Here is a 16293-nt window from a genome sequence, read left to right as displayed (position 1 = left end):
TGAAATACATTGGCACCCAAACCAGCACAGGAGTAACACAGCCTCAGCCACTTCACCTCCACCCTTTCGTTCAACCCTCACAGTGCAGCAGGGTGAGCTGAACAATCTCCATCTCACACCTGGGAAAGCGGAGGCCCCGAGAGGCAACAACCAGGTCCTTTAAGGACGGCAAGGCCAGGATGTGGAGTCAGACCGGGCTCCTAGAGTCCAAGCTCCTCCTACCCGACTCCTAATTGTTCTGAGTCAGTTTCCTCATCTGCAAAATCAAAGTGGTGGATGAGACCAGTGATTTTCAAACTTTTTTTAGCTATGGGCCCTTTGTTCAATTGAGGTCTTAAGTGGAACTGAAGTCTTAAGTGGAAAGGTAACACGTCAGATGGAGGAAGCCCCGGGGCTCTGCTGGAGTGAGCATGGGAGGGGGAGGGGCTGGAGTCCCACCAGCTGGGCTCCCTCCGCCCCCCCGCCCCCGCCTCAGAACTCCCTGCTGGAGCTCAGGGACTTCGGCCCCGAGGGAACTGCCTGCTGACCCCGGCCTGTCAAGCCCGGGCACGGTCTCCAGCAACGGTCACTGTTTCCTGAGCTGGGCACCAAGCTGTGGGGAGGCGCAGCCCGGGGGCTGGGGGCCCTCACAGGTCCTCCAGGGAGGGGTTCTCGGAGCTCCTCAGCAGGGACAGCAGGTTCAGGGCCGAGACGCCGGGCACGTGGCCAGCGCAGATCTGCAGCATCCGGGCCAGGCGCTGCGCCACGGTGGCTCGAAAGTCTTCTATCTGCAGAGCAAGGGCAGCGGTCAGCGGTGAGGCGGCTGCTCCCCGCACTTGGAGCAGCTCCGCGGGCTTCCGGGGGGAGCTGGGGGCTGAGATGTGGGGCCAGCCACCACGGCCATGCCCTTGTCCGCGCCACACCTCACCAAGCCATTTCCAACCACCTCAGCTCATCCAATCCTTCAGACACCCTCCAGGGGTACCAAAGACGACGACCCCTGCTCCCGAAGACATGGAGGCTCAGCAAGCAGGGCTGGCGAGGGTAGGGAAGCTGTCCCGAGGCGCACAGTCAGTGCCTGCGGAGCTGGGATGTGAACCAGGGCTGGTCCCAAGCAACGCGGGGGCAGCACAGGCCCCCAAGGCTCCCTTCCCTGGGGTCTGTCTGAGACAGACACAGGGATGGAAAGGAGGGGTGGGTAGACAGTGGCCCTCACGGGGGACAGGGAGGCACCACCAACAGATGGTTCCTACATCAGGGCCTTTGAAGGGCTGGTGGGCACAGAGGAGCCGTGGGATTAGGCAGGGGCGACAAGACTGTCCAGCTGGTGCGGGGAAATGAGATGCTCCACAAATATCAGGTGGCCTCAGAAGCCTCTCCTCCTTCCCCTGTTCCCTCTCTAACTGGGGAAAGGGCGCCACCATCCACCCCATCACCCAAGCTAGAGACCAGGCATCCTCACGTCCTCCCGCTCTTACTCCTCTGTTTGTCACCCATGACATCCTTGGCTCTAAATCCAGAGGCCATGTCTCAGTCCTCATCACACTGGCCTTGTTCTCACTGAGACTCTCCTCACAGCAGAATCTGACGTAGCTGCTCCCCCGCTCCCGACAGGTCTTTTCTACCTGGCTCCCAGGCCCCCACCCTCACCCAGCTTTTCCTCCCACCTCACAGGCCACTCCCTCCTTTGTGCAGCACCTAACTGGGCCTCCCCGGGCTTGGTCTTTGCATCTCTTCCCTCCATAATCGGTCCTCAGGTGACCTCATCCAGCTCCGTGGCCTTCAAACCATCTAATTGCTGAGGATGCCCAAAGTGCATCTCCAGACCTTTCCTCTGAATGCCTGACACGCGTGTGCTGCTGCATCCCTGGTTTCTATGTATGTGTCTAACAGACCCCGGTCCTAGGGTATCCAAGACAGAGTTCCTAGGAGTGCCCCCAAACCTGCAGTCACTCCCATCTCAGCCAAAGGCAACTCCATCCTTCCAGTTGCTCAGGCTGAGACCTCCAGAGTCGACCTTGATTCTTCTTCCCCTCCTGTCTCACATCCAGGCCATCACATAGCTGTCGGCCCCATCCCGGAAATACCCAGCATCATAGACTATCCCATCTCCCTCTTCCCCTGACACCACTGAGCCCAGGCCATTCTTAACTCTTCGAGGGACAGTCCCCAGGCCCATCTCCCTATTTCTACCCTTACATCCCTTCAGTCTCGTCTCCTCCCAACAGCTGGAGGGACCTATTCAAAACCCAAGTCAGGCTGTGTCCCCCTGGCCTCACATCCTTCATTTGCTCCAGTCTAACTCAGAGTGAAAGCCACCGCCTTTACTACAACCCATAAAGCCCTAGTGATCTGGCCCCGTGGTCACTCTGACTCATCCCTGCAGCTCTGTTCCAGTCACCCCCGTCTCCCTGTGGGCGCTGAACACAGCAGGCAAGTTCCAAACTCAGGGCCTTTGCACTTGCTGTTTCTCCACCCTAGTGGGCCTTTCCATCAGGAGGCTGCCTTCCTTCACGTCTTCACTTAAAGGTCCTTTTCAGTGAGCCCCTTCAACCCCCATGTAAATCTTGCCACTTTACCACCACCTGACGTCACATCTCCATTCTCTAACACATCACACGTTCTACTTCCTCACTTTGTTCCCTCCGCGAGGACAGAACTGGGAGTTTCAAAACTGCTCTGCTCTATGTTGCCTGCCTAGTGCCTAGGGCCGGCACGCTGCAGATTACGTAAGAAACACTTGTTGGTAAATCCTCTGAGTTCTGCGGCCTCTGCCTCCGAACTGTCCCTCCAAACGGCTGCTGCTCTCACTCGGGCTCCAGGGTCCGCCTCCTGCACTGCCTCATCCCTGGCCTCCCGCCTCTGGCCGGGCCGCCTGTAATCCACACATCATACTCCAGAGGTGTGGCCCCCAAACCCCGCGGCTGACCCCCTCATGACTGCCCCGTCACCTACAGGAAGGAAAGACTGAGTTGCACTGCCGGGCTTCCACAGCTCTGCAAATCCTGCTGGCGCTGCTGCACATGGTACGTGCTGCTCTATTTCGCTCGAGCCTGAGAGGCAGGGCCCGTGTCTGAGGTATCTGTGCTCGCAGGGACCACGCAGGGCCCTCTCAGCGGAGCTGGGAAGTAATTGCACTCGGCGAATCCCACACCTCTGTGCTTCCTCTTCTGTAAAACGGGGCCAACGACTCCTGCCATGCAAAGGCCTCAGCATATACGAGGCTCCACCTTGATTAAGCAGAGGCGTGTGCCCCGAACAGGACAACACCGGTACGAGGAGTGCTGACTGTCCGCACACGGGGTGCTTCACAGGAGAGAAGGCCAGCTCTCGGTTCTCAGGCCTGGAAGTGCAAAGCGGGCCACAGACCTCCTGTGAGAGGACAACCCAGGACCGGGTACAGCCTGCCGCCGCATGGCCACGCGCAGAACTGCACCACCACGCACGCCCCCGCTGCGGAGCCACGCTCGCCATGCCCCTTCAGAGCGAAGAAAAGGAAGGCTGTGTGTGTGTGTGTGTGTGCGTGTGTGTGTGTGTGTGTGTGTGTGTGTTGGGGGGTGGGTCGACTTGTTCACACAGTCAGCCTGCTAAGACAGGAAAGAGACAGCTGCACACCAACTGGCTCTTCTGCTGACTTACCAGCTGTGTGGCTGAGCGCATCTCACCTCCCCTGTTGTGAGGAAAGCCTGCGGGGACAGGCGCCTCAGGGGTGCCGCGGGCCTCGGGTCCCATCTGTGAGATCAGAGCATTGGTCTAGTCGGGGTTCTTAAAACAGTCATCAGGTATGAAACACAGATTCGTGACAGAGCAGTAGGTGCATCTTACCCGATGCACTGAACGAGGAAATGAGGAGATCTAGGGCAAGTCCAGTGACTTCTGCAGTGTTGGAGTGGTAATGAGATCTGCCCCCATCCCCATGGGACACGGCAACGTCTGCCGCTTCTATCGTTAACCGTCACAGGGTCTGCTCATACCACTGACATCTCTTGCCTACATTCATAACACTCAATGTCTCTTAGAGGCTAGTGAAAATAAGAAGTAATTTTTCTCTCATCCAAGTCCACAAATTCACTGAATTCTTCTCCCTTCAGACCAGAGGGGTCCACAGACCCCAGAGTAAGAACCCCTTGTCTAGAGGGTGATGGGAGACCACATGCTGACTCAGTTCCCCCTGCATGACATCACTTTGCCTTTGGGGACAGGTACAAGACCCAGATACAAGAGCAGAAACACAAATCTTTAAAATGAATCTCAAAACCAATGAACATAACCTATGTGAGAAAAGAATCGGAAAAAGAATGGATATATGTACACATACAACTGAATCATTCTGCTGTACACCTGAAACCAACGGAGCAGGTCTGGTGTGTGGTGGGCGGCCAGGTCCTGGGAGCCCTTGGCAAACCTCCTAGAGGGAGCAGCATCAACTCCTCCTGAGGACCCTTCAGCAAAAATCATCAGGGTCCACACTGCACAGATAGAGGCTGGGGAGCAAAAGTCATCAGCAAACTAGAAATCCGCTGTGCTACCCCCACAAGTAGGATTCATCTCGTGAGAAACACCAACAGAAGCGAGTCAGGGCAGAACCAACATCATAGGTCTCCATCCAACCACCTACCCACACTCCATCCCTGCTGCCTGCTGGACCTCCTGCCCCGGACTGCAACCAGACAAGCTCTGCAATCCAGGGAGGAATGGGGGACGTGTGGCATCCTGATTGCTGGTTAAGGAGACAGACGCGATGCCTGCCCTCACAGCACTTACCCCGAGCAGGAAAGTGATATTAACATGGACCCACAGATACATACATGAAACTTCATTACAAGCAGAGAGAACAAAGCAAAGGCAAGAGGTGACGGCGCCTGGTTTTTGAGAGGAACTCAAGATGCATGTGGAGTGTTACCCTACTTCACACATGTGCACCCAGGGGTGGTGGGGACCCACCCAAGGACAGTGAGCGGAAGAGCCGGGATTCAGACGAGGACCCTGTCTCCACACCAGGAACCCCTCCCCTCGGGGACTCGCCAAGCCTCCAAGAAGCATCTCCACCACCCCCACTGTGTGCTGACCACCCCGTCCCCCAGCCCACGTGCTCAGAGTCCTCACCTCCAGGTCACAGAAGAGCAGGGGGCTCCGGTAGGTGTGGGCCAGCTTCACAACGGTGTTGCGGTGAATGCTGCAGTGGCTCTCCCGCCCAGCTGCAAAGAAGCCACGGCCTGTAATCTCCACCTTTGTGGCTGTAATCTAGGAAGCACTGGGCCAGGTCATTCACTCCCCCTCTCAGGGCCTCAGTTTCTTACGAGTCAGTGGGATGACAATCCTGTTCCAGCTCCCTTTCAGGGCAGTCAAGATCATCAAGTCAGAAAAGAGGTTGAAGGGGCTTGGATGGAGTGCTCTATAAAAACATGAGCGTCCTTGTCTGTGAAATGGGGACAGTAACAGCCCCTGCCCCAGGGAGTTACTATAGAGATTCAATGAATTCATACACAGAAGTGACCTGGTGTTCATTTACCCACCAATGCTGATTTAGAATAATGTGTGCCTGGCCCTTCCTGCAAGGAACTTGCAGTGCAGCTTGGCGGGGCGGGGCGGGGCGGGGGGTGGCAGGGGCAGACACACCATCAGTGTGTAGAAGGGTGAGGAGTCTCTGACAGAGGCATGTGTGGGATGGATACCCTGAAGGCCCAGACTGCAGGGCTGGTCAGGAAGGCGTCCCCCAGGAGACAGAAAACAGGGGTTAGCTAGATAAAGAAGAGTGAAAAAGACTTCAGAGAAGCCACATGGTATAATCATCAAAGGCGTGGGCTCTGGCGTATGACTATCTAGGTATGAATCTCTGCTCTACCACTGTTTAGCTACGGGGCCTTGGGCAAGTTACCTAACCTCGTGACCACAGTTTCCTCTGCTGTAAAACAGAGAAAATAGTACCCACCTCAGTAGTGCCTGTTGTGAAGATGAACCCAATATAGAAACAAAGCACTTAGAACAGTGTCTGGTCTGTAGTGAGTGCTCAGTATAGGGGAGCGATTGTTGTTTCCACTATTAATATTACAAAGCCTCAGAGAACTAAAAGCTGAACCAAAGGACAGAAGCGCAATAGGAGACGAGACTAGACAGGAAGGCAGAGGCCAAACTGCAAAACACTTTGTGCCTTTACAGGAGTTTGGATTTTACTCTGAAAGCCACAGAGAGCCACTAGGCACCTCTAAGCAACTAGCTCAGTGGAATTAACTTGGCAGAACCATCCGTTCAGATTTGCTTCATAAAGACCGACAACAGGTCAGATTCCAAAGCCTATGTTCTTTCCATCACCTAGGCTGCCTTTGCAGCGAGTCCCCCACAGGTCCAGATGCAGCTCGCCCTTGGTGGGAGGGTGGTGCGCATGGCAGGTGGGGGATGCACTTACCACCTGTGGCAAGGAAGGTCACCTTCCCCAGGAAGAAGGTGGCGTCCACATGCTGCAGGGACTCCTCCACATTCCGGAGGCTGGGGTGGCCAGGCCAGCGTGAGAAAACAAAGCAGAGGACAAATCTTACAACAGAGAGAGCAAAAGACCCCGCCGCAGCCAGAGAATGAAAGGAGGGTGACAGGAAACAGCCCTAGAGGAATACTTTGTCCTTTTGTATCTTGAAACTAATTTTTTTTTTTGGCCCCTCCACGGGGCTTGCAGGATCTTAGTTCCCAGACCAGGGACTGAACCTGAGCCCTCAGCAGTAAGATCTCGGAGTCTTAACCACTGGACTGCCAGGGAATTTCCCAAACTACTTTTAATTACAAAGTAACTCAAGTTCGTAATATAATCAAAACAGCAAATATTGGTGTATAAGTAAAAATCCCCACCTCCAGCACCACCCTTCAGTTTTTTTCTTTTTTAGTATTTTATTTATTTATATATTTGGCTACATCAGGACTTAGTTGCGGCAGATGGGCTCCTTAGTTGCAGCATGCAAACTCTTAGTTGCAGCATGTGGGATCTAGTTCCCTGACCAGGGATCGAACCCAGGCCCCCTGCATTGGGAACATGGAGTCTGAACTTCTGGACTACCAGGGAAGTCCCCACCCTTCAGTTTCAACTCCCCAGAGATAACTGGTGCCACCAGCAGGGGTTGTGATTCTTCTGGAATGTGTTTCATATGCAAATACAGACAGTGCTATGTGGAAGCATCCAGTTGGGTCTCACTGGGTTCGACATCTCTGTTACATTTTGTGGAATGACCACACAGTACCCCAAACTAACGACTTTCCCTGTGATGGACATTTAAATGGTATCCAGTGTTTCACAGCTACAAAGAATGCTGCGTGAACATTCCTTCCCACAGATTCTTACACAACCGAGCAAACGCTTCTGTAGGACAGATGCTAGAAGTGGAATGCCTAGGTTCTAGTATGTGTCTTTTTGTTTGTTTTTTATAAATTTGTTTATTATTTATTTTATTGGCTGTGTTGGGTCTTCGTTGCTGCACACGGGTTTTCTCTAGTTGCGGCGAGTGGGGGCTACTCTTCCTTGTGGTGCGCAGGCTTCTCATTGCGGTGGCCTCTCTTGTTGCAGAGCACGGGCTCCAGGCGCGTGGGCTTCAGTAGTTGCGGCACATGGGCTCAGTAGTTGCAGCTCACGGGCGCTAGAGCGCAGGCTCAATAGTTGTGGCACACGGGCTTAGTTGCTCCACGGCATGTGGTATCTTCCTGGCGCAGGGATCGAACCTGTGTCCCCTGCATTGGCAGGCGGATTCTTAACCACTGCACCACCTAGGAAGTCCCAGTATGTGTCTTTTTTAAGTGTAGATAAGTATTGCTGAATTGCTTTCCAATAAGATTACAGTTTTTTTTAAAGCATTTTAAAAATAAATTTATTTATTTATTTTATTTTTATTTATTGGCTGTGTTGGGTCTTCGTTACTGCACGCGGGCTTCCTCTAGTTGTGGTGAGCAGGGGCTACTCTTCATGGTGGTGCGCAGGTTTCTCATTGTGGTGGCTTCTCTTATTGCAGAGCACAGGCTCTAGGCACACAGGCTTCAGTAGTTGCAGCATGTTGGCTCATTAGTTGTGACTCACAGGCTCCAGAGCACAGGCTCAGTAGTTGTGGCGCACGGGCTTCGTTGCTCCGTGGCATGTGGGATCTTCCCGGACCAGGGCTTGAACCCATGTCCCCTGCATTGGCAGGCAGATTCTTAACCACTGTGCCACCAGGGAGGTCCAAGATTACAGTGTTTTAAGGCATATCAATTGTATGAAGACACTCTTTCCCTCTAAACAAGGGCACTCAGACCTTCTGGGTTGAGGCTTCCATTCACTTGCGTCCAGGGAGTGATGAAGGACTCTGTTGTCTCCTGGCCAAAAAGCCACCTTGGTCAGGCTTCAGCCTGAATGAACAAGGTCTGAGGCCAATAGCGAAGACGGCCCTGCCCTAAGTGTGGCCGTGGAGCAGAATCTCGCCAGAGAGCTGGCCTGGTGTCCCTTTGGGTGAACAGAGATCTCACCCGAAGAGCACCAGGTCTGCTGAACCAGGGCCCTCTGGCCATCATGGCAGAGCTCAGCTCTTTCTCAGCCCCACCTGGGCCAGCGTCACTGCCGACTGGTTCCAACTGGTCAGGTAGTGCAGTCTGGACTCGGTCCTGGTGCTACGTGTATCTGGTGTCTCTATTCCCCTGGGTTCCCAGGTGTTTCCACCACAGCCTTCCCTTAACCCCCACCACAGGACCAGGTGTCTGCCTTGGTTTCCATGCTGGACCCTGTGTCCTGCTCTTAGCCAGCTGTCCCCCAAGAGGGAGAGCGCAGCCCTTCCTTCTGTTCTCCCCAGGCTGGCAGCAGTCCTGTCCCCAGAGCTTCCAGCACCACAGGGAGGCTGGGTCAGGCCACCAGCAACACCACCCACGCTGCCCCGGCCACAGCCCCACACTAGCCTGGGCTCTGACCCTGCACAGGCCTTCACAGTCCTCCAAACACACGATACTCCTCCTCCCCTTCACATTAACCCCTCACCTGGAACCTGCAGCTCACTTTCATCTCTCCCTGGCTAACTCCTGGTCACCTCTCAGGAGTCTATTTCGAGATCACCTCCACCAGAAAGCCTAGCCTGACCTAAGTCCTGAGCGCCAGCCGTCTTGTTTGGGCTCTCACAGCCCCATGCTTTCTTCTTTAACAGTACACATCGCAGGTACTGTAACTGTCTGTTCAGAAGTCTAGTCCCCTCCCCTAATGGACCTTGAGGACAGGGGTCTGTTTCATTCATGTCTGTGCCTGCCGTCAGGGATACAGAGCAGGTCTCAGAGAGCATTAGCTACATGACAGACAACACTGCTGGCATTTATCAGTGTCTTTTAAACACCTTGCATTGGCCACTGGCTCCCCGCTCCTCACCGTCTAGGTTAACCCCAGGCAGCCTCTCCCTGTCTCCTCTGCTTCCCAACACAAGTGGGGCCACCGTCCCGGCACACCCCTGAGCCAGGTCTACCACAGCCCGCCAGCCCCCAGCCCCTGGCTCTCACCTGTATTTGCTGTGCAGGTTGACCACAAACACAATCAAGTCAATTCGGGGCCGATTCACACTGGAGGGCAGAGGGAGGGACTTTGCCAAGTGGCTGAAAAACAAGAAATTGCAGGACTAAAGATAGATGTACCCACATCACAATGACCGTTCACATGTGACCCTTCATAGGGCAAGAGGCTGTCAAGAGCTCCTTGCTTAGTCACCTGAAGCTTTGTGGACAAGACTCCTCAGGTGAGCACAGGGGCAGGGCAGGGCTGGTCCTATCCAGATGACCCCGGCTTTACTCTCCCTGCCAGAAAGTTTAGTAACTGCCTCACCAAGAGGGAGTCTGGGATATAAGATGGCACGAGGCTAGCCATCTACACTGCATGCTGGGAGGGAGACCAGGCTCAGAAGGGGGAGTGTTGGACTGTGAAGTTTAGGGGTCAAGATTGAAGCCCTTTGGGGTAAAACAGAAGTGGGCCCAAATCCCAGGTCTGCCAATTAGCTATGTGACTTGGGCAAGTCACCCTCATCATTCTTGTCTGGACTTGGTCTCAGATTGTCAAATACCCACCTGAAGGGTATTTTTGAATTCTCTAGTTCTGCTCATTTCCACATGTTCCTATTACTCATCTGCCCCCACCCCTCAGCTTATAATTCAAGAATACCACAAAAGGATACAAAACACAAAAGTTAAAGAAAAAAAAAATACACATAATCCTAAAAGTTCAGTGACCTAGAAATTACTATTAACATTAGAACATTTTTCTAAACATCTCTCCATGTGCACAATGTATACACATTCAGACACTAGAATACAGTAGATGTAATCTAAAAATAGGAGGGAGTTCCCTGGCAGTCCAGTGGTTAAGACTCAGTGCTTTCACTGCCGTGACCCAGGTTCAATCTCTGGTCAAGGAACTAAGATCCCACAAGCGGCATGGTACAGCCAGAAAATAAAAAATAAAAAAAAATAAAAATAGGACAACAGTATTAATTTTATCTGAATTTAATAGAAGCAAAATAATCAGTAAAACTGAAAAAAAAAGAGATGAACTTTGGATAAATTATTTTTTAAACACAAGAAATTATTTCCCGAAACAACCCAATTAAAAAAAGATTATGGGGACTTCCCTGGTGGCGCAGTGGTTAAGAATCTGCCTGCCAATGCAGGGGACACGGGTTCGATCCCTGGTCCAGGAAGATCCCACATGCTACGGAGCAACTAAGCTCGTGTGCCACAACTACTGAAGCCCATGCACCTAGAGCCCATTCTCCGCAACAAGAGAAGCCCCCGCTCACCACAACTAGAGAAAGCTGGTGCGGGCAGCAACAAAGATCCAATGCAGCCAAAAATAAATAAGTAAATAAATAAATAAATCTTAAAAAAGATTAGGGAAAAAAATGAGTAAGTTGGTATCATTTTTAACAGTTTTAATTTTACCTATATGGGATTGATTCTCTATTAAGAAAAGTGAGAAAATTAACATTCTTATAATTTACCTTACCATTTGGACAAAACTTACAAAGGTACATTTACATTACTATTATTAATGATATTATTGTATATATTTACATGTTGCTCTAACCGTAACTTTGGACGTCAGCTGATGAAGTTGCCACTCTAGAACCTGGGAGAGACAAAGAGTACTGAGGAGGGTCTCTCATCAGCAATGAAATGCTTCAGCAATAAAGAGACAATCATTTCTGCTCATATCTCACTGGCCAGAACTAGTCACATGGCTTCACACAACCACAAAAGGTCAAAAGGTGCAACCCTGGTTCCTGCCAAATTCTCCAAATGCAGAGAGTCGAAAATACTTGACAACAGAATGAACAGATAACCATATGGGTGATTTGCTTCTCTTGCCTATAAGTCTGAAGAATTATTGACTTGTGAAGTTCAGTAACTTAACTAGGATGTAACTGGACATGTGTTCTGTGTCCGTTTTTCCTAGAACAAGCTATATGGACCCTTTTTAATGGACAAATTCAACTCTTCACTCATTCCAGGGAAGTTTTCTTCTATTACACTTTAAAACTTGCTGTGACTTTCTCAAATCTTTCTTCTTTGTAAATAATTAAGTTTTCAACCACATCTACACTAATCCTTGCTGTTTCTGTGTATTCATTAGATAGATCTCATATGGTATTATTTTTCACCTTTTTTGTCCTTAGCTCTGCAAACTCCCTTTTCCTCTCATTCTGTTGTGTTATTATTTGGACACTGAATGCCTCTTTTAAAAATTCATGTTCCTATTAAATTTCTCAATGGCACAAAGCACTCAAAAAGGAGCTTTCTTCCCTTTTTCCCAGAGTGGGTTCTTCATCAGATTTTTGCATATCACGTGACTCATTCTTTTTTGGCAGTGGTTTCCATCTTGCTTAATGTAGGCAATTTTGTCCACATTTGCCATTTATTCTGATGCTAATTAAATTAATTTTTTGCTTTGGCCGCACCCCACTGCACGCATGTGGGATCTTAGTTCCCTGACCAGGGATCAAACCCATGCCCTCTGCAGTGAAAGTGCAGAGTCCCAACCACTGAACCACCAGGGAAGTCCCAAATTAATTTTTTTAACATTTCCTATTTCTGAGCAATGGGTTTGAGATTATTGGTTATTGTGTTGGTGTCCTATAGCCTAAGAGCCTGGCAATATAGGTAGAGCACACATGGACATATGAACAATCTTTATTTCGAGTGAAAGATTATGTTCTCTCTTATTCTACCTATAAGGGGCATTGCCAATCCCCACAGAGGAAATACCCTCTAGATCTGGATCATTCTCCTTCAACAAAGACTCCTGGAGCCTATCTTTCTACCAGGGAGAATGACACCCACCTACATTCAGTCCCTTGACTCCCGCCATCAGCTGATTCTACTCCCTATCAGTTAGAAAAAGGAAAACAGAACATGCTTCTTTAATCACCTTTTCTCCAAATTTGGAGATATTTGAGCATCTACTCTGTGCCAAGTACTGCTCAAGGCACTAGGGACATCAGTGAGTAAAAGTCAAATTCCCTGAGCTCAAGGGGCGGACCTTGGGGTCCCTTGGGGTGGCAGTCTAGAAACAAGTAAACATGTGAACAAGAAAATCTCTTGTAGTGACAAGCGCTAAACTGAAAAAACCGTGCGACAGAAAGTGATGGGGGATACCTTATACGGGGACAGATCACGCGTTAGCACGGAGACTCGGAGGGGTTGGTAACCGGCCCCACCTGTGCCCGCCTCTCTGGCGGTCCCCTCGCCGCCACCCCCGCTCTCCCTTGCGCCCAGGCCAGCGATCGGACACCCCCAGCATAAGGCTACTTACACCTTCAGCTCCGATGTGCAATCCTCCTTGAGCATCGAATCGGCCAGCTGCTGCAGAACAGCATCCTCCGTGCCCACCAGCTGCCCAGAGAGAGAAGGCGACCGATTGATACCTGGACACGGCAGTCCCGCTGGAGGGCCGGGACGGCCGCGAACCCAAGATTTCCGCCCCCCTCAGCGCGCGAGGCACCCTTTCACCGAGAGGACTCGGGCAGACGGCCGATGTGCACCCGTTCGGGTCTTGTCCGGAAAGCACTCACCACCCCCCACCTCCGGACCTTTCCTGGGACGGTCCCGTCCCTCTGGGAGGCCCGACCCCGCTACGCGGGAAAACCGAGTTTGGGACACCCGGCACCGAGCCCCGCGCGCGGTGGCCCCGCTCAGCCGCCCCACCAATCAGAACCTGGGAAAGGGCCCGCCGCGCACTTATTGGTGGGGACGTCTTTCAGCCTCAAGAGGGGGGCTACTCCGATTGGTTCAGAGCGTGGCTCTCCCGCCCACCACACCCCAGGCAGAAGAGCCCACTCCAGCACCTCAGAGAGCGCAGAGGGCCTGGAGGCTGAGGCTCAGCCTGGGAGAAGAGGCGGGCGGGGGAACCGGGGCTGCGGGAGCCTACCAAGATGGTGGCCGTGTTCAGGCCAGGCAGCTTGTCCAGCGGCCGCAACACCGACATCCCAGTGACAAGCCGAACCGCCGCTCGTGCAGTGCGCGCCGGGCTTTCAAACAGCCCTGTGGCCCTCGCCTAGTGCGTAATCGCCTGTCACGTGACACTGCCTGGGCGGGGCTTCGTGGGGGCGGGGTAGGGCCTTCTTAAAGGAACCACTACCCCCTTTTCTAGGGGGAGGTTCCGCAGCTGGCGCTAGGCACAGAGGGTGCTGCCTGCGGGCCAGGACTTTTATTTCACTCCTGGGAGAAAGAAGATATTCAGTGATTCATTTATTCATTTTCGTTCATTCATGCTCATTCAAGGTGCTCTTGATTCCTTCCACGCCTGTTCCTCACACATCTTTTCCATCCCAGTTGACTCCGTCCTTGCAGCTGCTCAAAACACAATCTGGGTAGCACAGACATATATATACTACCAACTGTAAAATAGATAGTCAGTGGGAAGTTGTTGTATAACAAAGGGAGTCCAACTCAGGATGGAAGATGCCTTAGAGGACTGAGGCGGGGAGGGTGGGGGGGACTCGGGGGGGGGGGAGTCAAGGAAGGGAGGGAATACGGGGATATGTGTATAAAAACAGATGATTGAACTTGGTGTACCCCCCAAAAAATAATAAAAAAACAAACAAACAAGATCCTTTTTGACCCACCTCCTAGAATCATGGAAATAAAATCAAGAATAAACAAATGGGACCTCATGAAACTTAAAAGCTTTTGCACAGTGAAAGAAACCATAAACAAGACTAAAAGGCAACCCTCAGAATGGGAAAAAATAATTGCCTATGAAACAACGGACAAAGGATTAACCTCCAAAATATACAAGCAGCTCATGAAGCTTAATGCCAAAAAAGCAAACAACCCAATCCACAAATGGGCAGAAGACCTAAATAGACATTTCTCCAAAGAAGACATACAGATGGCCAACAAACACATGAAAAGATGCTCAACATCACTAATCATCAGGGAAATGCAAGTCAAAGCCACAATGTGACCTATATTTCTGTTTTTGTGCCAGTACCATACTGTCTTGATCACTGTAGCCTGGTAATATAGTTTGAAGTCAGGAAACCTGATTCCACCAACTCCGTCTTTCCTTCTCGAGATTGCTTTGGCTGTTCAGGGTCTTTTGCATTTCCATACAAATCATAAAATTTCTTCTTCTAGTTCTGTGAAAAATGCCATTGGTAATTTGATAGGGATTGCATTGAATCTGTAAATTGCTTTGGGTAGTATAGTCATTTTCACAATGTCGATTCTTCCAATCTAAGAACATGGTATATATCTCTCCATCGGTTTGTGTCGTCTTTGATTTCTTTCACGAGTGTCTTATAGTTTTCTGAGTACAGGTCTTTTACCTCCTTACTTAGGTTTATTCCTAGGTATTTTATTCTTTTTGTTGCAATGGTGAATGGGATTGTTTCCTTAATTTCTCTTCCTGATCTTTCATTGTTAGTGTATACAAATGCAAGAGATTTCTGTGTGTTAATTTTGTACCCTGCAACTTTACCAAATTCGTTGATTAGCTCAAGTAGTTTTCTGGAGGCATCTTTAGGATTTTCTATGTATAGTATCATGTCATCTGCGAGCAGTAACAATTTTACTTCTTTTCCAATTTGGATTCCTTTTATTTCTTTTTCTTCTCTGATTGCTGTGGCAAGGACTTCCAAAACTATGTTGAATAGGAGTGGCAAGAGTGGACATCCTTGTCTTGTTCCTGAACTTAAAGGGAATGCTTGCAGTTTTTCACCATTGAGAATGATGTTGGCTGTGTGTTTGTAGTATATGTCCTTTATTATGTTGAGGTAGGTTCCCTCTATGCCCACCTTCTGGAGAGATTTTATCATAAATGGGTGTTGAATTTGGTCAAAAACGTTTTCTGCATCTATTGAGATGATCATGTGGGTTTTATCCTTCAATTTGTTAATATGGTGTATCACATTGATTGATTTGCATATATTGAAGAATTCTATTCTTAAAATGCATGCAGAAGCCTACCATTTCTCGGCACCTCCACCCCATCACCAGGAGAAGCCAATGTCATCTCTCACTAGGTCTATTATAACAGCCTTCTCACTGGCCCTCTGCTTCCACGCTGGTCTCCAGGAGTACTGGCTATTCTCCACACAGCGATTGGAGTCATCCTTTTAAAAGGGAAATCAGGGCAGGCCACTTCTCTGGTCAAAACCCACCGCCAGTTCCCCTGTCACCCAGAGTACATTGCAAATGCCTTAGGTGGCCTTTGAGGCTCTGTGTGCTCTGGCCCCATTTTCTGCCCTTCTCCCTCTAACACCTGCTCTAGGACCCCTGCCCCTGTGGTTCCCTCTGGCAGAAATGCTCTTCTCCCAAATGGTCACATGGCTTGTTTCCTAACTTTATTCATGTTTCTCTGCAGTGTCATCAGAGGGGACTTTCTTTAACGAACCTATCTAAAATACCAAGCCCTGCCATAATCCCTCTTTCCCCATTTCTGCTCAGTTTTCTCAGTAGCACTTCACATATTGACTAGAACTGTGCAGCATCTGAGATCTTACAAACTAATAAACTGTGACCGTTTATTACTGTTCAGTAATAGTCTGTTACCTCTTCATGGATGCTGCAGAAGACGTGAAACTGCTGGGTAAGGGACAAAGGATGTTATTGCTCATGGCAAAAGCAGTAGGTGGGACTTATGTTTGTTTGTGTTATTTCCCCATGTCCCCCAAGCCCTGCAAAGGACCCATCATGTTTGCCCGTATGCCTCACGGATGGCATTATAGGAGAGGAACACACTGCTTTTACAGTGAGTGGTAGGCACGCCTGTTCTTTTTCTGAGGGGAGATGTTGACCTCATCCCTCAAGGTTGCTTGCTGCAAACACAACTCTGAGAAA

General features: G+C 50.6%; 1 protein-coding gene across 5 annotated transcripts; it reads right to left on the bottom strand.

Moving 5' to 3' along the window:
• Nucleotides 1-286: 286 nt before the first annotated feature.
• On the bottom strand, nt 287-13512 carry CENPM (centromere protein M). Of its 5 annotated transcripts, none has more exons than XM_057742101.1 (7): nt 13379-13490; nt 12764-12843; nt 9466-9558; nt 6386-6465; nt 5086-5177; nt 3619-3711; nt 287-767 (listed from the first exon to the last, which is right to left on the bottom strand). In XM_057742101.1, exons 1-7 carry the CDS (start codon nt 13433-13435, stop codon nt 627-629), a joined length of 636 nt encoding a protein of 211 aa, XP_057598084.1. In that variant the 5' UTR covers nt 13436-13490; the 3' UTR covers nt 287-626. The 5 variants fall into 5 exon arrangements, with proteins under 5 accessions (XP_057598084.1, XP_057598087.1, XP_057598086.1 ...); XM_057742104.1 differs by having other exon boundaries at nt 13296-13433; XM_057742103.1 differs by lacking the exon at nt 13379-13490 and adding an exon at nt 13023-13040.
• Between the last annotated feature and the right edge of the window lie 2781 nt (nt 13513-16293).

This window comes from Hippopotamus amphibius, chromosome 7 (assembly GCF_030028045.1).
Source record: "Hippopotamus amphibius kiboko isolate mHipAmp2 chromosome 7, mHipAmp2.hap2, whole genome shotgun sequence".
Lineage (NCBI taxonomy): Eukaryota > Metazoa > Chordata > Mammalia > Artiodactyla > Hippopotamidae > Hippopotamus > Hippopotamus amphibius.
This window is presented reverse-complemented; position numbering and strand designations above follow the sequence as displayed.

Excerpts from the sequence above, each read along its gene's own strand:
- CENPM (XM_057742101.1), bottom strand. The coding sequence starts at position 13,435 with ATGTCGGTGTTGCGGCCGCTGGACAAGCTGCCTGGCCTGAACACGGCC. Across the intron at positions 9,559-12,763 it reads TGCACATCGGAGCTGAAGGT|CCACTTGGCAAAGTCCCTCC; the intron begins GTAAGTAGCCTT and ends CTTGTTTTTCAG. Across the intron at positions 5,178-6,385 it reads GACCTTCCTTGCCACAGGTG|CTGGGCGGGAGAGCCACTGC; the intron begins GTAAGTGCATCC and ends GCTTCTTTGCAG.